The sequence below is a fragment of the Labeo rohita genome, chromosome 16, assembly GCF_022985175.1.
Source record: "Labeo rohita strain BAU-BD-2019 chromosome 16, IGBB_LRoh.1.0, whole genome shotgun sequence".
Lineage (NCBI taxonomy): Eukaryota > Metazoa > Chordata > Actinopteri > Cypriniformes > Cyprinidae > Labeo > Labeo rohita.
The window spans coordinates 8,903,535-8,930,244 of NC_066884.1; the positions used below are offsets into that span (position 1 = coordinate 8,903,535).

The 26,710-nt window shown below is 37.9% G+C and overlaps 2 protein-coding genes across 3 annotated transcripts; one reads left to right on the plus strand and one right to left on the minus strand.

Moving 5' to 3' along the window:
- Positions 1-922: 922 nt before the first annotated feature.
- LOC127177825 (B-cell receptor CD22) lies at positions 923-10,614 on the minus strand. 2 transcript variants are annotated; one of them, XM_051130316.1, is made up of 7 exons: positions 10,515-10,614; positions 9,882-10,241; positions 9,512-9,766; positions 5,740-5,830; positions 5,337-5,418; positions 1,594-1,688; positions 923-1,419 (listed from the first exon to the last, which is right to left on the minus strand). In XM_051130316.1, the coding sequence occupies exons 1-7, from the start codon at positions 10,543-10,545 to the stop codon at positions 1,359-1,361; spliced, it is 975 nt and encodes a 324-aa protein (XP_050986273.1). In that variant the 5' UTR covers positions 10,546-10,614; the 3' UTR covers positions 923-1,358. The 2 variants fall into 2 exon arrangements, with proteins under 2 accessions (XP_050986273.1, XP_050986274.1); XM_051130317.1 differs by lacking the exons at positions 923-1,419; positions 1,594-1,688; positions 5,337-5,418; positions 5,740-5,830 and adding exons at positions 8,164-8,327; positions 8,495-8,556; positions 8,853-8,934; positions 9,298-9,388.
- Positions 10,615-13,104: 2,490 nt separating this feature from the next.
- On the plus strand, positions 13,105-26,034 carry ptpn23a (protein tyrosine phosphatase, non-receptor type 23, a). Its single transcript, XM_051131622.1, has 24 exons — positions 13,105-13,403; positions 15,206-15,280; positions 15,443-15,570; positions 15,645-15,721; positions 15,869-15,918; positions 16,266-16,397; positions 16,504-16,584; positions 17,556-17,687; positions 17,794-17,841; positions 18,109-18,224; positions 18,319-18,398; positions 18,568-18,682; positions 19,100-19,165; positions 19,246-19,391; positions 19,559-19,864; positions 19,944-20,098; positions 20,200-20,351; positions 20,440-20,619; positions 20,718-23,484; positions 23,777-23,961; positions 24,054-24,158; positions 24,335-24,473; positions 24,568-24,681; positions 24,766-26,034. The coding sequence occupies exons 1-24, from the start codon at positions 13,320-13,322 to the stop codon at positions 25,357-25,359; spliced, it is 6,027 nt and encodes a 2,008-aa protein (XP_050987579.1). The 5' UTR covers positions 13,105-13,319; the 3' UTR covers positions 25,360-26,034.
- Positions 26,035-26,710: the final 676 nt, after the last annotated feature.

The window sequence follows — 26,710 nt, forward strand, 5'->3', positions numbered from 1 at the left end:
GATCCCTGTGATAATGTGAATTAATATGAAACATCCAAACCTATTTGTTTATTTGGCTAATCACCAATCAGATTTTCTTGTAGGCTCCATCATAAAGCCTGATTCATTTTTCCAGTTGGCCTGCTACTGCCTTTGTGACTTTAACCAGGTAAACAGTGCCGAAGCTTCCCTTCCCGAGTCTCTGCTGGATGATGTATCTGTTAGCTATCAGACTGCTCTTGTCAGGTGATGTTTGTGTGTCAGGATGTGTTTGGCCTGGACACTCATGAAATCTGGGCATTTTTCACTCATGAATGCAGAGCATATTCTTATTCTTTTGGCTTATTCTTTTGTGTTTTGGTCTTTTAAGTTTCAACAGAATTCAACAGTATATGCAACATAAACAACAGTTATTCTGAGAATGACATAGAACAATTTATGTACTTGTTTCGGTAACAAAGCAAAAATAACAAAACAAATATACAGAACAAAAACAGTTCAGTTTGTATATGTAATTAGCGATGTATAACAAATGAGATGATCAAAAAGACTAACCAAATTTACCACACTTGCTCACCCTTTTTTACATGAGATCGGAAGCCAGACCCATAAAATTTACAAATGGACGCACCCATGGATAGATTTTTTTTAACCTCAGTTCTTCAGAAGTTATTTCAGAGTTGTGTGATTGTCATTGGAACAATGCAGTGGAAGTTTAGATGGCGATAATGTGCAACGTTAACTGTCAACCAAATAAAAACCAAGTAAAACCAAAGTTTTACGTACTAGTCCAGTTTTGTATATCAGTGAAAATTGGTGCATTATGAAATAAAAGATAATATATAGAGATTGTTAGTTGATTTATAAAGATATATAAATAATAAGAAGAAACAAATAAAAATATCACGGCACCTTTATTACACATATTTGTTTCATAACAATGCATAGCCTAGTTGCACATTCATTACATTCCTTACAATTTAAAAAAGTATTAAAGTAAAACTTGCAAAATAATACCACAAAACTGTATGTCCAGTTGCTATGTAAATAAATGTTAAAAATCCATACAAACATGTTCAAAACAAGCCATAGTAGCATGTAAACAGATAAGACCTGTAAGTTACTCGATGTTCTTCAGTAGCCTTTTTATTTATAGCTGGCACCAAAAATTAGGTCAAAAGGTCAAGGTCAAAAATTAACATTTACATTTACATGTAGTCATTTAGCAGATGCTTTTATCCAAAGCGACTTACAAATGAGGACAACAGAAGCAATCAAAACCAACCAAAGAGCAACAATATGTAATATAGTTGTTTCTGATAATGTAGGGAATACCAGGATGCACAAACACACATCTGTATAAAAGTAGGCCTATAAGATTAACCATTCATCACTGCGCTGTAGATGGTTGAATCATTCTCCTGCACTGTGTTGGCAGATCTAGAAATAAAGAAGATCATTACAGTGAAATACTGCATTTACTATCAATATTATATCAAGATGGACATAGTAAATTATGAGGACTCATGATGCATTATCTCTGGTCTGATTAAATAAAGAAATTACAGTATGAAAAAAAATTTCATCACAGTGATATGTCTCTTAAATGCTCACACTTGAAGCCATTTTTTGGGTTTAATGCTGACAAATGAATATTCCACTTCATCTTCCTGCTGTACATCCTTGGCTTTCGGTACGTTTTTGTCAGCCTAAAAGCAAACAGATGCACAGAACATGTTTTTACAACTGCCCTCTTTTGTTACGTTGAATGTCTAGTAGGGGTGTCACAATACTCAATATAATACCGAACCGTTCGGTACGACATCTATGGTTCAATACGCACTTGTGAACTGCGTTTTTTTGGTTTTGCATTTAAATAATTTCCTTGTTTTATTTCTCTCGAAATTTGCTGTGTGCGCGCCCGTGATTTCACGTGCTAAGATGAGGAAACGCCTCCCCGTTTATATTTGAAAAAGCAACACTTGCAGAGCATCTTCCCTTCTGATGAAATGCAATGATAAGCCTTTCTAAACTTGTTTTCCAACAAAAGACAACATTATAACTTATTTTTACTTCACAGCATCAGTCGGGTGTTTGAAATAACTTATCATAGAATGAGGCAGACAATATATTCTATACTGTAGCCAATGGCTTACAAATAAAACCGTGGTTAAAAACCGAGGACTAACTGTATTGTTGCATCCCTAATGTCTAGCCTGAAAAAAAAATACAGGGCTGTGTTTCCCGAAAATATTGTAAGCCTAAATTAATCATGGAAACATTGTCACCAGTGGAGCTATGATCAACTTAGGTTTACGATGCTTTTGGGAAACGCGGCCCAGTATTCATCGGTTTCAGTCACGTGACTTTTTTGTCGTGGCCGCCATCTTTAGGACCTTGCGTAGCCTCGGAAACCAAAATAACACTTTACCAACAACGAAAAACAGTGTTTTTTTTTTTTTAAATAGATACATTAGGATTATATCCTTATTTACTGTCAAGCGAACTGCTGATTCCACTAAAGTTTAGTGAAAACGTACCATTTTGACCTCATACACAATTCTCTCCATACACATGGGCCAGTTTCAGGTAAATTCTCACCTGCCAGAGAATTGCCCATCTGCCGCAGTACCTGGTCTGGATGTCTGTGTACTCTGGAGATTCTGGACCCAATCAATCTGAGACAGCCGTAATTTACCGACACTGCCGCATCCATCCAAGCCGGTGTTGTACCGAAATCCGACCCACCATGAAAATCTTACATCCCTTGCGTGCACATTAATACGCAGTGCAGCAACTTTAGACCCATTTCGTCCGGCTTTTCTTCGTTTTTTACAGAATATTTTTCGATGTTCCACACATCAAGCAACAGTGAGCCTACATGGAAGCGTTGTCGACATTTAAAGTAATAAGCATAAATTTAATTCTTGTGAAAATTAATGCAAACCGTAAACTGTCGAGACTTTCACAGGGTTAAGAATAAAGCTGCCAATTGCCAAAATAAAGCTGTTAAATTCAGATTGCATTGACTATCCTGCTGCATTAAAGGGGTCATCGGATGCTAAGTTCACTTTTTCATGTTGTTTGAACATTAATGTGTGTTGGCAGTGTATGTACACAACTACCCTATAATGATAAAAATCCATGCAGTGGTTTTTAATTAATCTGTAAAAAAAATATCCCCTTTTTCAAATCTCAGTGCTTCTCAGTGGAGTCACACCGACAGAGGCCGCTCCCACAATAGTTGATTGACATGAGCGTCTTACCTTAGACCAGCTGTCACAGTCCAGTAACTTTCCTTGTTTCGATGCCGGCGCAGGGATGTAAATTAGACAAGAATATCTCCGATTGAGCGACTGAGGTGTTGTGTTGCTGGATGTAATAATGAACATAGTGGTCGGCATTTACTCCCAACATCTGAGCCGCTGAAGATGCAGTAGATTACGTTTGTTTGTGAAGGGAATGCGCCTCCCGATCTACATATATCCATCTATGTTCGCACAAATCATTCATGATCCAGCTTCACTTACAGCAGAAGTGTGTATAAGCGTTTTTTTTATGAATCTTTGTGATCGCCTTTCCTTATAACGTGGTAGTTAGGAAGTTTAGCGGCTAAACGCGGCTAAATGCGGCTAATGTAAACAAGACCGTCTTTCCACAGAGAGAAGAGAGGGGCGGGGCGAGCAGAGCTCATTTGCATTTAAAGGAACAACCCCTTACAATGAGATGATTTTTGCAGAGCTGATGTTGGCAAGGTAAAAAGGGTGTTGTTTTACAAAACCATTGAGAATTTTTAATCAAAGTATATTAGCGACTTTTCATTAAGACCCTAAAGAATCATATCAACTTGTGGAAAATGGGCATCCGATGACCCCTTTAACATCCAGATCGTATGTGATGTTGTCATTTCTTATTAGTTCACTACCTGATTTGAGTAAACATTAATATTAAAAATAATTTTCACACCCATAATTGTTACACCCGGTAAGTGCATATGTGGTGTAGGTATTTATACATAGAAAATGACTTCAAACGACTTGGCGTATGATGTGTATATTTGCACACGAAAACTGCATATTATGCACATCAAACACATGCATATGCATGCCAAAGTAAATTTCAGTGTATGAACAGCACGCCAAATAGAACCAGAAAATCGTGCTATTGATACGTATTTTCACGAGACCGGGCTCTCAAATTAGTACATTATAGGCTAACGAAAAAAATACCTTAAAATGAAAAGAAGCAGGTTGTTGTGATCACGTAATTTTAAACGGCTAAACCCCTGGATAGTCCAAGGATCAAGCAAACTAAAGCATTCAAACAGTAAGTTAAAAACAGCGCTTATGCAGAGAATAGTGACTTGTCACAGATCAAAAACCTCTCGTTAATTTATAAGCTTTAGGTGGCGCATAATGAAAGGCAAATCAGCACATCTCTTGGTAAATAATCCATTGTTATTTGTCATTGTTATTTGCTGTTATCACAGCCCACAGTACAGCAGATACGAAATTGCAATTCGGTCCTACAAATGGCGGCCGCACCATGAATAGCTCAACATAACCAGTGTGGTTTTTCTGATGACCAAAAAACTTGCTGGTTAAGTTGGTTAGCAAGCTTGGTGGGAACACCCACACAGTAGCATCCAAAACACAACACATATTATGTTGTCTGACCAGCAGAGCTGGTCATTTCAAAAGGGATGTTATCTACATCTTACACATTGTAAGTGCTGTTTCTGAGATGTTCTGTATATTTGTTTCATAATTAATTCTTTGTAATAACTCCATAATTTCTTGTATTAATCTATTTGATATGCAGTTGAAATATGTAAATATGTTGTAATGTGATGTAAATTCATTTGGTGCACTTTAAACGTGAGGTGCGGGAATGCGTCACTTTAAGGGAAATGATGTGCTTGTTAGACGCCCCGATGGACTGATGATAAGCGGAGGCATCACAAGTCTCTGCTAAGTTTAAATGCGTTTAAGTTTAAAATAAAAGTGCTGTCGTAAGTCAAAAGGACAGCAAAGAAGACTCTCATAAACTCTTAAGAACTCTTTTCATTACAAGCGGCCAACGAGGTATTTGTTTCACATGTTCAATGTATTGGACGACTGTGTATGGTGTAATTTTTGATGTGTTTGTACTATGCTCATTTACGAATATAGTTCTCACGGCGTTGTGGCGTTGTGGCATTAAGGCGTTAAGACGTCAAAGGCGCAAAAGACAAAAAAAAGACAAACCCAAGAATAAAACGCCCGTTCTAAAGAACAAACATGTGTCTGTGCTGTCGTGAAGAGAGCTACACACTTTTTGTTTGGTTTTATATGTTTAGATTTTACAAATATATTTACAGTTTTTTGGAGAGTGTTGTAAAGAGGATCCTGGGCTTCTTCTCTTTCTTCCATTGGTTTTCTTTGAGTTCTTTTCTTTCTTCTAAGAGTAAATGTGACAGAAATTATTTATAAATTGCACAGTATAGCTGATAAATCGAACATCTTTGATGATTTCAGAAAAGGGAGTTGATTCTAAAGAAATAATTTAAAAAAATATTACTTTTTCAGTACTGAAAGAATGAATTAATAACAGTTAATTAAGTTAACAGTTATTTCTTTCAACCTTAAAATATAACGTTACAATTTATTTTGGCTAATACAGTTTGTGCAGTTAATGTTTCTTTTATACTGACGGTAGAGTAACTGAGGGATTTATAATATAGTGATGTGTGCAAGCACAAAAAAATTATAAATGTATTACCTTCTTATAAGCATCACAGCTGCAGTGATGAAAGCAAGTGAGACTAAAGACACTACAATAATCAGAACTGCTGGGGTCCTGGTGACATCTGCTGATGACAACAAAAACATATAATTTACTTTGAATTATGCACAATAAATCTCTCATTTTCCAAATATGAATATGATTGTGAGGTTCTGAAAATGTTCATAATATGTTTACAAGTTCAACCAACCTTCAATGTAAATTGTAAATTCTTCAGATACAGTTGTTTTAAAGTTTCTTAAAGAACAAGAGTAATTCCCAGAGTCTTTAGCAGTTACTCGGCTGAAGGTGAGGACGGGCTCTGACTGTTGAATTGGATCACCATTCTTAAACCACTGAACCTCAGTTAATTTACCAGGACAGTCGAGTGTGCATGTCAAATTCAAAGAGTCGCCAACCACTGTGCTTCCATTTTCTCTTGACCTGCTCATGGACACTTTTAAATCTAGTAAAAACCAAAAAAAAAAAAAAAAAAAAAAAAAAAAAAAAAACCATAATAAAACAGAGCTTGTTTTTAGTGAAAACAAACAAAATAGTAACAACAAAAGCATGATGTGTAAATCAAGAATAAATCTTTTATATTTACCATGTACCGAAATTTCCACTCCAGGATCACCTGTCCAACGTCCTTCATTGTCATTGATTATAAATCTGAATCTATACTCTCCAGAATGTGTTTGATTAATATTACTGATCAAAAGAGAACAATTTGAGGTTTTGTCTCCAATGTATTGAAAGTTGTTTTGATTATTGTTGGCTTCACTATCATAAACATATGGCCCATTCATACACTTTTGATCATGGTTTGATTTCATTGAACACCATCGCACTTGCTGTACTCGTTGCTTCTGTGGATATGTAAATGTGCAGTCAATAGTGACATTGGATCCCCTCGCAGCACAGATCAGAGAAGAATAATTCACACGCCACTCAACACTGACGACACCTGCGGAGCACAGAACACTTAATTTAATTAGAGTGTTTGCTACCAGTTAGAACAGATTAAAATATCTCTTGAGACAACATCTGTTATAGATATGATATACAATATATATTGTGACAGTGTTAAATTATTTACATACTAATTAGCAATAACAGAGAGGGACAAATTATCCACATAAAAAAGCATTAAAAGCAATTAAAAAAAAAAAAAAAAGTACAAGAATGAAAAGTTATTCAATATTCTGCAATATGTCGCTCATCAAATAAGCAGATGTGAACTCCAGATACAGTATTTAAAAAAAATAAATAGAAATCTAAGCTCCCCCTATATATATATGTATAATATGCTATATTATATCTTTGAGTGAAAAATGTAGACCTTTAAACTATTATGCAAGAAAGATCTTGCTTGACAACTGTGGTCACCATTCACTCAATTGTATCAAAAACATCTGGCATCCTACTACAAATGACTAATTTTTATATGTTTCACTCACAAAACTCATGGATTTTGAAAGACACTATGGTGAATAAATGAGCAATTACTTTTATTCATAGAAAAGAGTGCAAAAATGCATTTTGAATAGATAAAAATTATTATTTTCTACTTTTTAAAGTTAGATCCCTGGTGGACAAACCAGCATATCCTGGTAGGTATGTTTTGATGGTGGTTTAAGCTGGTCCTTAGCTGGTTTATGCTGGTCCTTTGCTGGTTTATGCTGGTCCTTGACCAGCAACATGACCAGCATAAACCAGCAAAGGACCAGCAAAAACCAGTGAAGGACCAGCCTAAACCAGCTAAGGACCAGCTTAAACCAGCATCAAAACATACCTAACCAGCATCCCAGCATCAAAACATACCTACCAACATATGCTGTTTTTTTCACCAGGGATTCCTCTGATATCATTAATCTATTAGTCAAATATCAAAACCTGTTTCTTTATTTGGTCACTCACTAACCTCTAAACACTGCCATGTTATGTTACAGGTTACAGTGACACATGACAAAAGCCATGATTGCTTTTATTTTCTATTGATAATTAGTTAGTTCCTCTGAAATACTTCAGTGTTTCTTCATTACATTAAAATTACTCTGTGTGGTACTAAATTAATTGTTAGTATTAATGTGTCCAACTTCACAAAATCATACTTTGTTATCCTCCATATTGACAGTTCTGCCTGCAATACTGAATTGCAATACAATTCAAGAGGAACTGCTTCTTCAGATTTTCTCTTAGGCACAGTTTAGTTCAAGGAAAAAGACAAAAAAGGTACAGTTCAAATAGCAGAAAAGTATTTATTTAAACCAAACTCATACACAGATGATAAAAGGCAACATAACAGCATGTACCACAAACAATACTTGACAACGAACTGAAGAAACTAAAGGGCCTAACTAATTACACAAAGATAACTCAGTGATGAACAGGTGTAAACTAATTAATCAGTAACCATAGTAACTAAGGGCTGATAGGAAACAGATCAATGGAAAACAAACTAAAAGTCCATAAAAACAAAACTAACAGAACATAACAGAGCTATTTTATTTCCCAACACCAACATCTTCACAGCTGGAAGTATTATCGTTCATCAATGTGCTGTAGTTGGCTGAATCATTCTCCTGTTTTGTGTTTGCATATGTAGAAATAAAGAAACAATTACTGTAAAATCCTCACAAATTCATATTCACTATTAATATTATGTCAAGATGGAGATAGTCATATATGAGGAATCATGTCTCATCTCAATAACTGCTGTCCAGATTAAAGATTAAATAATGCATATTACACTTTCTGCAGTACATCTTTGGCTTCTTGACGGTATGTGATGGTTGAGTAGACTGCATCAGTCTAACAGCAAACAGATGAACAGAACATAAGATTACATTCTACTGTCATCTTTTGTTTCTTTTAATGTCTACCCTGTTGAAAAGACCAGCTCAAAATAACCAGTGTGGTTTTGATAAAGATGGTTGACCAACAAGGCTGATAAAGTTGGTTAAGAAGACTGATGGGAACACTAACACATCAGAATCTAAAACACAACATACAGTACATTGTTGACCAGCAGTTCTGGTCCTTTCAAAAGGGTAGACCTTATACATTTTGATAGTTTTTATATGTTTAGTTTTTACAAATATATTTACAGTTTTTTGAAGAGTGCTGTAAAGAGTATCCTGGGCTTCTTCTTTTTTCTCCACTGGTTTTCTTTGAGTTATTTTCTTTCTTCTAAGAGTAAATGTGACAGAAATGATTTATAAGTTGCACACTATAGCTGATAAATCGAACATCTTTGATGATTTCAGAAAAAGGTTGATTTTAAAGAAATATTTTAAAAAAATATTACTTATTGCAATATTGAATGAATGAATGAATTAATTAATTAATAAAAGTTAATTAAGTTAACAGTTATTTCCTTCAACCTTAAAATGTAACATGTTACAATTTATTTTGGCTAATACAGTTTGGCAACTTAAGCCTTAACCACTGACTCTTGTGCAGTTAATGTTTCTTTTATACTGACGGTAGAGTAACTGAGGGATTTATAATATATTGATGTGTGCAAGCACAAAAAAATTATAAATGTATTACCTTCTTATAAGCATCACAGCTGCAGTGATGAAAGCAAGTGAGACTAAAGACACTACAATAATCAGAACTGCTGGGGTCCTGGTGACATCTGCTGATGACAACAAAAACATATACTTTACTTTGAATTATGCACAATAAATCTCTCATTTTCCAAATATGAATATGATTGTGAGGTTCTGAAAATGTTTATAATATGTTTACAAGTTCAACCAACCTTCAATGTAAATTGTAAATTCTTCAGATACAGTTGTTTTAAAGTTTCTTAAAGAACAAGAGTAATTCCCAGAGTCTTTAGCAGTTACTCGGCTGAAGGTGAGGACGGGCTCTGACTGTTGAATCGGATCACCATTCTTAAACCACTGAACCTCTGTTAATTTACCAGGACAGTCGAGTGTGCATGTCAAATTCAAAGAGTCGCCAACCACTGTGCTTCCATTTTCTCTTGACCTGCTCATGTACACTTTTAAATCTAGTAAAAAAAAAAAAAAAACGTAATAAAACAGAGGTTGTTTGTAGTGAAAACAAACAAAATAGTAACAACAAAGGCATGACGTATAAATCAACAATAAATCATTTATATTTACCGTGTACTGAAATTTCCACTCCAGGATCACCTGTCCAACGTCCTTCATTGTCATTGGTTATAAATTTGAATTTATACTCTCCAGAATGTGTTTGATTAATATTACTGATCAAAAGAGAACAATTTGAGGTTTTGTCTCCAATGTATTGAAAGTTGTTTTGATTATTGTTGGCTTCACTATCATAAACATATGGCCCATTCATACACTTTTGATCATGGTTTGATTTCATTGAACACCATCGCACTTGCTGTACTCGTTGCTTCCGTGGATATGTAAATGTGCAGTCAGTAGTGACATTGGATCCCCTCGCAGCACAGATCGGAGAAGAATAATTCACACGCCACTCAACACTGACAACACCTGCGGAGCACAGAACACTTGATTTAATTAGAGTGTTTGTTACCATAGGTAGTTAAAACAGATGACACAATGTCTGTTATATACATGAAATAAAAGACATATTATGACAGTTTTAGAGAAATTATATCAATAAGCAATAACAAAGAGGGAACCAAATACCTCTTCAGCTTCTAATTAGAAATGAAAAGAACACAAAGTAGCCACATTTTTACTAGTGGCCTCAGAATGAAGCTCAAAGAAATTGACAACCAACTAAATTTAGTCTTTTCTTACCAGGCAGAAGAAGCAGAATAACTTGCAGCATTTCAATTCACTGTTTCACTTGTTTAGCTTACACAAGATGTTTTATGTTGAGTGTCAGACAAAACGGAAGAAGAGAAAATGAAGAAAAGAAGAAGCTGCTCAGACAAATGCTGATTTCTGCTTCCTTGTTAATACCATTAGCACTAATGATCCCACATAAGAACCAAGAAAATTCTCTAATGACTTTTCATCAAAAACTTCTCTAAAGTTTAACATTATTTTTCCATCCACAGATGCAAAACTTGCTCAACAGCTTTAAAAAATAAATTAATAAAAACATTTTTGACACACTATCTTTTCATAGGTATACTTTCTTTGTAGCTTCCTTCACCTCTAGATACAATGCAACATAGCTCCAGTGCATCTTGTTATGGAATATGCTATGTTTTAGCTTTGAGTGAGAAATCAGGAATCACATAAGGAATCATGTCTCATCTCAATAACTGCTGTCCAAATTAAAGATTAAATAATGCATATTACACTTCGTGCAGTACATCTTTGGCTTCTTGACGGTATGTGATGGTTGAGTAGACTGCATCAGTCTAACAGCAAACAGATGAACAGAACATAGGATTGCATTCTACTGTCATCTTTTGTTTCTTTTAATGTCTACCCTGCTGAAAAGACCAGCTTAGCTCAAAATAACCAGTGTGGTTTTTCTGGTGGTTGACCAAACAAGGCTGATAAAGTTGGTTAAGAAGACTGATGGGAACACTAACACATCAGCATCCAAAACACAACATACAGTACATTGTTGACCAGCAGTTCTGGTCCTTTCAAAAGGGTAGATCTTATACATTTTGAGTTTTTTCATGTTAAGTTTTTACAAGTATATTTACAGTTTTTTGAAGAGTGCTGTAAAGAGAATCCTGGGCTTCTTCTCTTTCTTAAATGAACAATTGAATTAATGAATGAATAAATAAATAAATAAAGCTAATTAAGTTAACAGTCATTTCCTTCAACCTTAAAATATAACATGTTAAGCCTTAACCACTGACTCTCACCAAGATTACAAAACTCTCCTGACAGCTACATAAAATGCACAAATGTGCATTCAAACTCGTGTAAACTGTGCAGTTGATGTTTCATTTCGACTGATGGTAGAGTAACTGAGGGATTTATAACATACTGGTGTGTGCAAGTACAGACAAATCCTAAATGTCCTACCTTCTTATAAGCATCACAGCTGCAGTGATGAAATCAAGTGAGAATAAAGACACTACAACAATCAGAACTGGTGGGGATCTGGCAACATCTATTGAGGACAACAAAAAGATATAATTTACTTTTAATTATACACAATAAATCTCGCATTTTCCAGATATGAATATGATTGTGTAGATATGAAATCGCTCATAATATGTTTATCAGTTCAACCAACCTTCAATGTAAATTGTAAATTCTTCACAAGAGTACCTTAGAGCACAGAACACTTTACTTCATTAGTATTTCGTTCATTTAATTAGTACTATTACTAAATAGTAATAAATAGTTAAAACAGATACAGACAATTTCAATATTATCTAAAATATCCATTGTGACAATAATAAATCAATAAGCAATATCAGAGATACAGTGGGATTCAAAGGTCTAAGACTATGAAAATCTATTTGTCATTTAATCCTGGATATAAACAGTTTTTGGATAAAAAAATAAGAAAAGATATGGCATAAATAAATTACAAATATTTAAGATTTTGCGCTATTTTTGTGTCACTTATCAAATATGTGAATGTCAGCTTTATATAAACCAGATATTGAAAATTTTTTTACTTCATTTTACATTTTACTTAAAGTTTTGTTTAGAAAATAAAAAGAACACAGCATAGCAACATTTAGTGGCCTCACAATTTGGTCTCCATTTTATATCAAACAAAATTTACAAAGGGCCCAAGAACAACTTTTTCTTACCAGGCAGAAGAAGCAGAATAATTTGCATTAGCATTTTGATTCACTGTTTCAGGTGCTTTACAGAGGATATTTTATGTCACTGTAGAGTTTCAGACAAAACACACACAAAAAAATGAATAAAACGTTGCTCAGACAATTGTCAATTTCCATTTCCTTCCTATATTATTGGTACTGATGGTCCCACAAAAGGGCCAAAAGCATAAGAATGAAAATTCCGTTTCTAAACATTCAGTAAAAAAAAAGGTTTCTAAACATTATTTTGCCATCTACAGATGTAAAAAAGAATGTAATTTTTGGCTAGATACAGTATTTTGTCATTCATTTTTGACACAGTATCCTTTAATAAAGTAATTTATATATAATATATAATTTAGAATTTTTCTGCAGTTTTTACACGTGCAATAGGCTTTAGTAGCAGCACTTTTTATGGAATAACAGACATCAGTATGCAACAGTGCACAGTACAGAACCACATTGTTTTTCATGCAGAACATAGGCTACTATGATACGATAATGGGAAAAACATGGTCGCATCTAAGACATTTATAATAAAACAACAACAAAAACATTTGGATTTACGTACACAGACAAAGAAAAGCGCAATACTGAGGTTAAATCATATATTTAAACAAGCCCTCACTAAACATCAAAAATTCCAGAACCACATTTCCCAGAATCAGAGTTCACGTCTCATGACGTCACTTCCGGAAGCTGCAATCGCTTCCTTTATGGGTGTAAATGGGTACATGACACAGTCGTTTAGAGCTGTAAAATTGAAAATAATATTTCCGCGGCTAGCTTTCCAGGTGCGTGATCGCTATAACACTATTCTACTTTAGTCGGCTCAGCGAAATCGGCAGCTGAGATGGAAGCCGTGCCGCGAATGCCGATGATCTGGCTGGATTTGAAGGAGGCAGGGGAGTTTCAGTTCAGCCCGACTGTCAAACAGGTGAGGGACCACACAGGCCTGATCGAGACACACACTACTGTCATCGCTCCCATACACAGTGGAAACAAACAAAACAGCATGATTTGTATAGGTGATCTAACCCAAAACTCAAGGTTTAGCCCAGGGCCTTGTTTTTCAGTTATTCTGTGAGCAATTCTGTGTTTTCTTAAAGAAACAGTTTAAACAAAAACATATGTGTCATTAAACAAAAATGCCGGTTATTGTTTCGTTAGCAAGGTGTCATTCAACATCCGTTTGTCTTTATTTCTTTTGCGGAATACAAGAAGATGGTTTAAATAATAGAAACATTGAATTTTCCATGCAATGAAAGGGGATGGAGACTGGTGATGTCAAACTCTAAAATGATAAAAACATAAGCATAGGCTAATTACTATTGTGCTATATTCAAAGTCTTCTTGGGCCACATTGTAGCGTTGTGTGAGAACCGTATAGAGACATCAAAACTATTACTCAGTAAAAATCTTACTACACAAGTGATGATTGTGATCACCGTTCACTCAATCGTATCGAAAACAACAGACATTCCGTTACAAATGACTCATTTTAAGTTCCACTGACGACGTCATATGTGTTTTGAGAGACAAGAAGGTGAATAATTTCTATTTTTCTATTTTTTAAATGATTACCTTTATCTTTTTGTGATAGACTTTGCTGATGTTGTGAATTAAGCCTTATAGTCTGTCATTTATTTAATCAAATATTAGAAGCTGTTAGTTTTTGATCATTGACTAACCAGATAAAGCTATTTTATGAGGATACATAAAAAATTACTGTGTGGTAGTGAATTAAATATTTATATTAATGTGTTAAACAAAAATTATGCTTCATTATCCTTCACTTCCTCACAGCCAGGCCAGGATTTTTTATCAGCTTACGTCATGTTAGTTATTGGATCCATTCCTAACAAACTAGGCCAAAGGAAGAATAGCAGGTTCAGACTGTTAAAGGTGGTGGTTTATGTTCATGCATGGTGTCAACAGCGTTGCATGCAAACAAACTGACAGAACTGTTATAATTTAGTAAATCAGAGGTTCAAGAGGAAATGCTTTTTTCTAAATTTTGTTGTAGGTTCAATCGTAAAAGTCTTTAATGTCAAATGATTTGATCTTTACTTTTGAATGCTCTTGTTAGTGGAAAATAAATAATTGACATTAAAAAATATAATAAATAAGAACAAAACCAGCCATAAGGGCCAATAATAAGCTGAATAAATTAGCTTTCCATTGATATATGGTTTGTTAAGATAAAACTGTTTGAAAATCTGGAATCTGAGGGTGCAATAAAATCAAAATACTAGATCACCTCTAAAGTTGTCCAAATTAAGTTCTTAGCAATGCATATTACTAATCAAAAATTAAGTTTTTATATATTTACGGTAGGAAATTTACAAAATATCTTCATGGAACATGATCTTTATTTAATATCCTAATGATTTTTGTCATAAAAGAAAAATCGATAAATTTTGACCCATATAATGTGTTTTTGGGTGTATTGCTACAAATATACCCGTGCTACTTAAGACTGCTTTTATGGTCCAGGGTCACATATAATCAAAAATATTAAGAATTTAGATTTTTAACTGAGAAATTTGAAGAATGCAAGATAATTTATCATTCTTTGTTTTTGTTTGTTTTTTTTTTTTTTAAACAATATTTGTTTTTAATTATTAATATTTGTCTTCTATTGTAAATTTGTATTGTTAGTGGCCAAAAAGATCAGAACACTCTCCTGCTTTGTTTCTTTTGTGCATAAATCTCTGTCTGCATTTTCCCTTTTCTCAGTTCATACTGAAGAACTACGGTGAGGATCCTGACAATTATAATGAGCAGTTGAAGAAGCTGGAGCAACTGAGACAGGTAAAGCTTACAGTGCATTCAAAGCATACTTTTAATCATGTGTCTTTCCTGAACATCACCCTTAGCATTTCTATCACCAAGCTCTACCAGTTAAGCAACCAGTAGACGGGAAGTCTCTGATCATGCATTTTCTACATTTTCTGCATTGTCTTGCCTTTCTAGAGTGCTGTGAATGTCACACGAGACTTTGAGGGCTGCAGTACCTTAAGGAAGTATTTCGGACAACTACACTATCTTCAAAGTCGTGTGCCTTTAGGATTGGGGCAGGAAGCTGCTGTTCCCATCTCCTGGTGAGGGGACCAACCCAGCCATCATATTTCCCTCTCATATACTGCCTTCCCCTTACACTTTTCTTGTTTTATAGGACAGAGATATTTTCGGGGAAGACAGTGACCCACGAGGACATCTGCTATGAGCAGGCCTGCATCCTTTATAATTTGGGTGAGTTAGTACTAGACTGATACCTATTATTTTTCTAGTCAATGACTGCATTGTCTGCGATTAAAATAACTGCTGTGTTGCTGAGAGAAGGGTATTGTTCAAAACAAGGCTTGTTTCCTGATTCAAGTCATGTTTTCTGTGTTGTAGGAGCTCTGCATTCAATGTTGGGAGCTATGGACAACAGGGTGTCTGAAGAGGTGAGCTGAATTAGAGAAGACACAGCATACATGCACCAATTTAAATATCATGTGATTTAATGCAGCGTGCACATCATGTCGGAATTACTCATTCAGCTACCGCAACCATTTTACATGACACCAGATTGAGAAGATGCATCAGAGTTTTGTGAGCAATATGCATCGAACAGATGGTCAGCAGTTCGTGGGTTTGCCATGTGAGGTTGTGACTAAGTGGGAAAAGTCAGATTTCAAAAAAGTCAAAATGTTTTTACTGGTCTGGAACTCATAATTAATTACAGCAATTTGCAACTAAATTATTTTTTTTTTTCTTGCATCCTAACTCTCACTTTTCCCCTCACTGTTAGGGAATGAAAGTATCTTGCACACACTTCCAGTGCTCGGCTGGAGCATTCACCTACTTGAGAGATCACTTCAGCCACAACTTTAGTGTGGACATGAGTCACCAGATTCTCAATCTCAACATCAACCTCATGCTGGTATGACCTCTTGTTAGTTTCACTCATCTGCTATCATAAGGATGCTTATATACATATTTTTGCAATGCTGTAGATTAGAGCTAAAAGTACCAATTGCACTTTTCAGGGTCAGGCCCAAGAGTGCCTGTTGGAGAAATCTATGTTGGACAACAGGAAGAGCTTTCTCGTTGCTCGGATAAGCGCCCAGGTGCCTCCTTATTTTTTCTACCATTTAGTACCTTGGAATGAAATATCATTTTAAGATCACAGTTTGTTACTAAATTTGAGCATTTTCATGGATATATACACTACCAGTCATGTTTTGAATGTTTTTTCAAGATTTTTTGTTGTTTTGAAGATTTTTTCTTTATTTTTTTTTATTTTATCCAAAGTACAAAAAACTGTAAAATGTTGAGATATTTTTTACTATTTAAAACAACTGCTTTTTGTTTGAATATGTTTTAAAATGTAATTTATTCCTGTGATCAAAGCTAAATTTCCAGCATCACATGGTCATTTAGAAATCATTCTAATATGCTGATTTGCTGTTCAAGAAACTTTTTTAAAAATTATTTTTAATATCAGTATTTAAAACAGTTGAGTATATTTTTCCCCCAAAGATCAGCATTTATCTGAAATAAAAAGCTTTTTTTAAATTATACATTATACCATTCAAAAGCTTGGAGTAAAAGCTTTTATGTGTATTTTTTTGGGGAAAGAAATTATAGAAATTAATAATTTTATTTAGCAAGGATGCTTTAAATTGAAAAAGTGATGATAAAGACATTTATAATGTTACAGTAGATTTCAGATAAATGCTGTTCTTCTGAACTTTCTATTCATCTAATCAGCTCTTTTCAACATAAAAATAATAATAATAATAATAATAATAAATGTTATTGGAGCAGCAAATCAGAATATTAGAATGATTTCTGAAGGATCATGTGACAGTGAAGTAATGATGCTAAAAATTCTGCTTTGAAATCACCGGAATATATTACATTTTTAAATATATTCAAATAGAAAACAGTTATTTTAAATACTAAATTTTTCTAAAATATTTCAATTTTTTTTTCAGAAACATTAAAAATCTTACTGTTCAAAAATGTTTGACTGGTAGTGTATATATCCCCTTTGCTTGCTGTATGAAGTTTTGATACAAAATCTTTTTGTCTTCAGGTGGTGGACTATTACAAGGAGGCATGCAGAGCTCTGGAGAACTCAGAAACAGCTTCGATGTTAGGAAAGATACAGAAAGACTGGAAGAAATTAGTGCAAATGAAGATTTACTACTTTGCTGCAATTGCTCATGTAAGTCTTCTTTTCAGACTGAGGTTGGATTACCTACAGGATGGTCAGATGTGATTTTTCTTGCATGTTTCTAAGCAAGTCATGCAAATCCTTGTTCTCTCAACAGTTGCACATGGGGAAACAAGCCGAAGAGCAGCAGAAGTATGGAGAGAGGGTACAACATGCCTGTTTTTCTGTCTTCAATTTCAGTTAGTGGCCATCTGTGCTCTTTGGCATGGAGAACTAGTTTCAACCTCATTTAATTTTTTTTTTTTTTTTTTGGAAGAACAGTGTGACTAATGTTTCTTGTAGCTTATTTCCAACTTCTGCTGAAACCATTATAAAAAAACTATTGTATAGAAAGAGGAAGAGGATTATTTTAAAATAAGTTTGAAATGAACTCAGAATGAAAAAGCTAATCTAATACTTTATTTTTCAACAGGTTGCCTACCTTCAAAGCTCACTAGACAAACTCAATGAGGCAATTAAGATGGCTAAGGGTCAGCCAGACAGTGTACAGGAAGCCCTTAGATTTACCATGGATATCATTGGGGGAAAGTGAGGAGATATGATGATTACACTTAACTTACCAAAATGCAATGTATTTTGTATAAAAAGTTGCTAGAAGCTCATTTGCCACTTTTCATTTTAGATTTAATTCTGCCAAAAAAGACAATGACTTCATTTACCATGAATCTGTGCCATCTCTGGAGACACTGACCTCTGTGAAAGGTATTTTGGCCAACATATGTTGTAGCGCTCTGTAACTGCATGGGTATCATTCACTGATTATATGGCATGGGAAGAAGTGCATGCTTCCATTAGCTTTGCTGGAGGAAAAAAACGAGTGGAAAGATTTAAAACTGTCCTAAGAATCGATGCTTTCCTTCCTCCATTACAGGGGCGCCACTGGTGAAAGCGTTGCCTGTAAACCCAACAGACCCCAGTGTCACTGGCCCAGACATTTTTGCAAAGCTGGTGCCCATGTCTGCCCATGAGGCCTCCTCTCTTTACAGGTTTGACTAAGTAGCATCTTTATCTACACTACCAGTCAAAAGTTTTTGAACAGTAAATTTTGAAAATTTTGAAGTCTCTTCTACTCACCAAGCCTGCAGCAAATCAGAATATTAGAATGACTTCTGAAGGATCATGTAACTGGAGTAATGATGCTAAAAATTCAGCTTTAAAATCACAGGAATATATAAATTTTTAAATATATTCAAATAAAAAACTGTTAATTTAAATAGTAAAAATATTTCAGAATTTTACTGTTTTTTCTGTACTTTGGCTGAAATAAACGCAGGCTTGGTGAGCAGAAGAGACTTTTAAAAAAACATTAAAAATCTTACTGTTCCAAAACATTTGACTGGTAGTGTCTATATCTATCTATCTGTCTATCTATCTATTAAAAACTCTTTCTGTCAAATTTACAGTGAAGAGAAGGCCAAGCTGCTAAGGATTGTCATGTCAAAAATAGACAGCAGGAATGAGACATTAGAGTGAGTATGAACATCTTAAAGAAATTTCATACAAACACAAACGTATGCATCTAAATGTCTCAGTTGTCATATTCCCACAGACAGTTCATGGACTCTCTCGGTCTGGACCCAGAGTCAGTAGACAATATGGAGATGTATAATACCCTTCCTACTGTGCTGATGGAAAAATGTGCTGCGTTGAGTGTGAGACCTGATACTGTAAAAAACCTAATTCAGTCAATGCAGGGTTAGTGGCGTCACTTCAAAAGTCCTTTTCATGTTACTTCAGGTTTACTTTTTAAATCAAGTTGTGCTTCTCAATTCAAGCTATTTAATAGCTCTTTAAAAAAAGTACAGTTAAACATAAGAAAAGTCTTAATTCTTATCCAACTCCTCCTCTTTCTCCCCTCTTAGTCCTCTCAGGTGTGTTCACCGATGTAGAAGCCTCTCTGCGGGAGATTCGAGATGTTTTGGATGAGGATGATTCAGAAGAGCGAAGTTTAGAAGAGGCTGCTGGGAAGCAGGCTTTACCAGAACGGCCCCCAGCCCTGGCCGAGCTGCGGAGAGACCTGGAAAAGTATTTGGAAGCACATGAGAAAGCCAGCTTCACCAACACGGAACTTCATCGGGCCATGAATCTGCACATCAGCAATCTGAGACTCCTTGGTGGACCACTAGACACCCTTAGAGAGGCATTGCCAAGACCTCAACTTAGTGAGGGTGGGTGTTTTATAACTTATATAATTCACGTGAAAGATCATGTTATGTTTATGAGAATTATAATTTTCGACTTTTTCAGATGAGATGGCATGTCTTCAGACTATGAAGAGAATTTTGGGTAAAGTGCAAGAAATGCGGGAGCAACGAAGCTCCCTGGAAAAGCAGCTTAGAGACCTCATTCAGCAAGATGACATCACTGCTTCTCTGGTTACAACTAACCGTGCTGACATGAAGGTATGGGCTTTACATGACTCTGCCACTTATTTTTTAAAGAGATTGTATTAGAAATCTGTCACTGCATTTTAGTTTTATCTTCACATTCTTTTCCCTCATAGAAAGTGTTTGAGGAACAGCTTAGGAAGTATGGGCAGGTGAAATTATACCTTGATCAAAACCTGACAGCTCAAGAGAATATCCTGAAGGCACTGACAGAAGCTAATGTACAGTATGCCACTGTGCGCAAGGGCCTGGCAGAAACTGAACATAAGTATGACTCAAAGGAATAACATTTATGTGACAAATATGCATACATTTTTGCAAGTGTAGCATCATCAGTATACCCATTTACTTTTTAGATGGAACAGCACTGTACAGATGCTTGTGGCCTCCTATGAGGCCTATGAGGATCTAATGAAGAAATCTCAGGAAGGCAAAGAGTTTTATGAAGATCTGGAAACAAAGGCCTCTCGCCTGTTGGAGAAAGCCAAGACTGTCTGCAAGGCTCGAAAAGAAGAGAGACAAGCCATAATGGAAAAGTAATTATGAGTTTGATAATTCTTTGCACAGAATCTCAAAACTCTTGGTCAGGCATAGTGTGTTTCTTACTTGTTTGACTCTGCTTAATATTTGACAGAGAGCTCAAAAAAAAGGCACCCCAAAGACCCACTGCCCCAAAGCCACCCCCGAAGAAAGGCCAAAGTTTGGATCCTGCCAGCTTAGATGACCCTGAACTGGCAGAGCTGAATGCTGCTATCCTAGCCCTTGGTAGAGATCTCCCAGAAGAGCTACGCAGCCTGCCTCCTGAACTTACCATACCACCGTCTGGTCATCCCGGTGCACTTTCCGGAGCCGCTGCTAGCTCTATTCTGCGCTGGCCTGGAGCAAACTCTTCTTTACTCTACACGCAACCTAGATTTCCTCCAAACTTGCCGCCTCCTGAAGTTCTTGCTCAGATCTCCTGTTTTCCAACACCACCCCTTTCTCAGAGTTTCAGTCATAATCTTCCCCAGCCTCCTCTGGCACAGCAACAGTTCCCACAGCTGCCCAACCCTCAGGTCCTTCCACCACCATCTGTGTCTGGGTACTGCCCCCCATCTTCACAGAACCAACCCGGCCCACCAGTCACTCCAGTCCGACCTTCCACCACTACAGTGGATAGTGTACAGACACCTATTCCTAGCTACAGTCCTGCATCTGCCCAGGCAGGTATGCCTCCTCCTGGCCAACACCAACCGATGCCACCACTGTCATCAGTGTATGCAGCTCCACCTCAGATGACACCCCATGTCCAGTACATGCAACAACCTGTTGCTCCCATAAGCCAGCCTCCACAGGCAATGCCAGCCCCTCATCCACAGCCTCAACCTCAGCAGGTATTTGCTCAACAGGGTGGTCAAAGTCAACCACAGCCATTCTACCCAGCTGTTCCAACTCAACAGCAAATGCCAAGACCTTTGCCTGGTCCACAGCCTCCACAGCACACTCAGTCTCAGTTTCCACAGTACATAGCCCAAGTAAGACAACCAGGACCACCAAACTTTCATCAACCTCAAATCCAAGGACAGTTTGGAACTCCAGCTACCCACATGCAGCCCCACCAGGGTTACCCCCCTGTCTCATTTGTTCCGAAGTCCCAAACTCCACAAGTTAACACTGTACATCCAGGCCAGATGCCCCATCCAGGCATACCCCCACAGATGCCACCATCCTCCCAGCCAGTGCCTCCTGTGTCAATGCCACACTTGGCTCATGTTAATCAACAAATGCCTCCATCCTCCCAGCCAGTGCCCTCCATGTCAATGCCACACTTAGCCCATATTAATCAACAAATTCCCCCTTCCTCCCAGCCAGTCCCCTCTGTGTCAATGCCACACTTGGCACATGTCAATCAACAGATTCCCCCTGCTTCACAGCCCCAAACACCTTCCATCAATCAATTACCCCGTGCTCCTCACCCCCAGATGCCACCATCCTCTCATCATTTAGGCCCTGCACCCCATATGCAGATACCTCCTGCCTCAAAACAGATGCCTCCTCCCCAACAGCCACAAATGCTTACACCATCCACTCACATGTCTCCTTCTTCTCATCAACAGATGCCCCCAGTCTCCCAACCACTCTCTCATTGCCCCCAGTCACAGATAATCCCTACTCATCAACCCAACCAACAGCCGGGATACCCAGCAGTCCCTCTTAGGGCTACTGTTCCCGTTCAACCTCAGGTACCCCATGGCCCTCTCTCATCACAGATACAAATGCACCCCAGCACTCCCTCACAGCATCTAAACCACCCTCATCCTCAAATCCCTCCCCAGTCCTGTCCTCCAGTACTCCCTCACAATATCTACAAACCTCAGCCAAGCATTCCTCCTAGCTCTGCACCGTTAAGTTTTCCAGGAGGTGTTCCTATGGTGTCCAACCAGTCTGTGGCACCTTTGCAGCCTCAGTCCCAGCCACCCACTTCACAGCCTTTAGCTCCACAACAGCTACCCCCAGGAGGCCCAATGTCTTATGCTGTTCCGCAAGGTGGGAACATTGCTCCTGGACCAATGCAGCATCCTGTAGCTGCTGCTCCCCCAGGGCCTCAAAGCATGATACCTCCATCCTCAGGAGCACCAGGGGCACCACAGCCTCATGTGCTACCTTCTCCTGCCCCATCACCTTCTCCCTCTCCTGGTCCTCCCTCCCTTGGTATGGTCACCCAGCGACCATCTCCTGCTCTTACCCCAGTTGGAGGAGCAACATTGCCGCAGTCCTCAGTTCAGGCTCCAACACCCACTGGTCCCATGACTCCATCTGACTCCACTTTGTTTCAGCGACAAAACTCTAGTACTGATGACTTGCTTTCCTCAAGCCCAGAGAGCCAGCATGGAGGCACCAAGGACACCGCCAATGTCTTACTACCCACAAAAGCTGACCCTCAGGAGGAACATCACAGAAAAAAAGCAGAGGGCGTGAGACTTATTCAGGGTGACCCTTACCAAGCACCAGAGAGGGTCTCGAAACTCAGTGCACAGCTAGAACGGTTTAGATCAACAGTCCAATCCTTGGAGCGCCCAACAGGGGAGGGAGGTCTGTCGAAACTTGATGCTCAATGGAAAGAACTGCAAGAGCAGCAGGAGAAGGATACTCGCCAACTCTCTATCGCTATTGCTCGTTGCTACACCATGAAGAACCGCCATCAGGATGTGATGCCTTACGACTGCAATCGTGTTGTCTTGCACTCCGGTAAAGATGATTACATTAATGGCAGTTTCATTGAGGACCTGTCTCCATACTGCCCTCGGCTCATTGCAACACAGGCTCCCCTCACTGGCACCGCAGCCGACTTCTGGCTTATGGTTTACGAGCAGAAAGTTTCTGTAATCGTCATGTTAGTCTCTGAGCAAGAACTGGAGAAGGTAATTATCTTTTGGCATGAGTTTTTCCGAGAAGTTCTAGAACAGGGTTGGTCAACATCAGTTCTGGAGAGCCACAGCCCTTCAGAGTTATGCTTTAACCCTAATCAAACACACCTAAACAAGCTAATCAAGGGTTACTAGAGAGCTACAGGCAATTAAGTTTTATTAGGGTTGAAGCAGAACTCTGGAGGACTGCGGCTCTCCAGAACTGCAATTCACCACCCCGTTCTAGAATCTGACTGGCTTTTGACATTATTTCAATGATTTACATTGTGTTTCATTTTATTTTCAGCAAAAGGTGTTGAGATACTTTCCATCAGAGAGAGGCCAACAACTTGCTCAGGGGCCAATCACCCTTACCCTGACCACTCAGAAAAGCACTCCTACCCATATAGAGCGCATGATAGGACTGCAGTATCGGGACCAAAGTTTGAAACGGACCGTTGTACACCTTCAGTTTACTTCATGGCCTGAACTGTAAGGACTGATTCTTAAACAGTCAATCTGTTGCAACAAACTGCAACCTTTTCACACACTAATAGTTTTTGTTTTTATTTTTTTCTGAAAAGGGGCCTTCCAGAGAGTAAAAGCAACCTTATCCGTTTCATTCAAGAAGTTCACGGACATTACCTGCTTCAGCGCCCACTACACACTCCAGTCGTAGTGCACTGCAGGTACCATACTTAACCACATAAAGGACATGTTGGTGCTAATAGCCTTGTGGGCAGCGCACCGAAATATAGCACTGTTGCACTACAGGCGTCCAGAGTTTGAATCCTGGCTCAAGGACCGTTCCTGATCCTGTAAAAAAGAACAAGTACATTCACTTTTTTGTTTCTATTTCTCATAGCTCTGGTGTTGGCCGTACTGGCGCCTTCTGTCTGCTCTATGCAGCGTTGCAAGAAATTGAGGCTGGCAATGGAATACCTGACCTGATCCAGCTAGTGAGGAAGATGAGGCAGCAAAGGAAGAACATGCTGCAAGAAAAGGTAATGGTGCAATTCCAATGAGGTTTGAGATTTTGCCTAGAGTGTTCAGTTGATGGAATTTAATGGTACTTTGTTAAAAAAAAAACCTCCACAGCTTCACCTCAAATTTTGCTATGAGGCCGTTCTTAAGCATACAGAGCAGGTTCTGCAACGTCACGGCATTATTACATCCCCCTGCACCAGGACCCCAAATAACATTGCATTGAAGGTAACCACTTATATTTCTTACTCACTCGTCTTTTTGTAAACCAAACAGCAGTGTTATTATCTAATATTTTGTATGTCTTTCTAGTCATACTCGCGACAGGAATCTCAGGACATTGTTCTGGGAGGAGACATGCCTATTAGTTCCATACAGGCCACCGTGGCCAAACTTAGCATTCGACCACCCAGTGTTGACCATGAACAAGAGCCCGGCCAAGACCAGATGCCCTCTATTTCGGAGCCACCAAGCACTGCGGAACCAGATCCTACAGATATGTCACTTCAGCCTTCTCAGGACCCGCTTTGTTATGAAGCTATACCCGATTCCATCAGTCCCCCTCTCTCTTGCGCCTCTTCTCCAGGCAAGACGCAGTCACCTTCGCCTCCTAGCGGCCAAGGGAATGGATTCACTGGGTCCACTCCTACATCTCCCATCTCAAATCACCACCAGTCCATTGAAGCAGCGCCTCGGGCTCCTTCTCCGCCCACCTCCTCATCTTTAGACCTGCTTGCTTCACTCACACCTGAAGCCTTTACTCTGGACAGTGCCCATCGTGGCAAGCAGCGGATTAGCAAGCAAAGCTTCCTTCAGCCACAAGAAGGCAAAGGCCTGCAGGGACCACCAGAGGGCGATGATCCGCTCAGTAGTTTGGATCCTCTCTGGACACTCAACAAAAGCTGAAACAACATAACAGATTTCCTTCTTTTTTCTTCTTCTCCACAGGCAGTCCTCTTATGAACCGTTTCTGACCCCGTGTAACATCTTGTTCGTGCTCATGCCTCCTGGACCTCATCACTGTGTGTATGTCTGTCCGCTTGTGTCCTGGAAAGTCTTTTCAGTTGGCACTTTTCCAGCACTGATCCTGGTGTTTCAGGTTACATTCCGTAAATCCAGTCTTGTCTCCTAGCATGCACTCCTAATGCCATGGTGTTTGTGATTGCCTGTAAGGTGCCTAAGTGTTGGTTCCTCTGCAGTGGGCATCTGCCTCTACACCAAAAATGTAAACATTGAGAATGGAAAGAGTGTGATAGACAACTGACATTCAAGCTACTGTCGTCATTATCAGAACACATATTAACAGTTTGATTGAGCGACTGTTTGTTCGATCTTTGTACACATGCTGCTTGCACTGTGGGTTGTATATTATTAGTCACTGCACCCGTCTTTGAGCTACAGTGATCTGCAACGTATACGTAGGGACAAATTGAAGCTGGTGATTAAAATATGACTCGATGTATTCGTTATACTTAAAACACTCAAATTTCTGAATCACTTCAGAAATCATAGCATTTTTATGAGTTGATTCTAACTTGTCATTCTTTGAACTGTGTAAATAAATCTTAACAAATGTCAATATATTGGTGTCATTTGGTTGTTTTTGTAAATAGCAAAAACATGAAAAGTCAAGGTTTTGTTGATTAGCATGGGCTCATTACCCCCTTGTGGTAGATGTTGTAACTACACCATCTGCCTGCAAGGAGCAAATTTCTCTATTAATGGCTATTCAAAAATGTTTGAAAGTTAATTTATTTTATAGTGGCATTTACATATTTTTCCCCAGCCTGCTGCACATCACACATTAAAATGTGTTATAAATGAGCGTAAACAATACCACTGAACTGAACAAAACTCGCATATTTTGCTGATTATTGCTGCTGAAAATGGTCAATTATTGTCATGTTTTGGGCTGTACTAATCAGTCGGACCAGGAAAAACGTACTAAGGAAAAGAGTGCAACAAACTGTCTGAGGAACAAAAGGTGTTTGTGGTTGGCTAAACTGAACCAGGATTTCCAGGGCAAGAATCCTGAAAGTGGATCTACAAGCAATTGACTCATAGGATGTCCTAAGTTTGTCACACATGGCCTTTCCCTCTTGGCTGTATTTTTTTTTTTTATGAGGATTTATTTTCAAAATTTTAAGACCTGCCAAGGACCAGATATTTTTTTTTATTATGTCCTGATACAGAAAACCATGAAATTCAATAGTGTGTCCTAACTTTTCACATGACTGTATGTAACTTTCCAACCTAT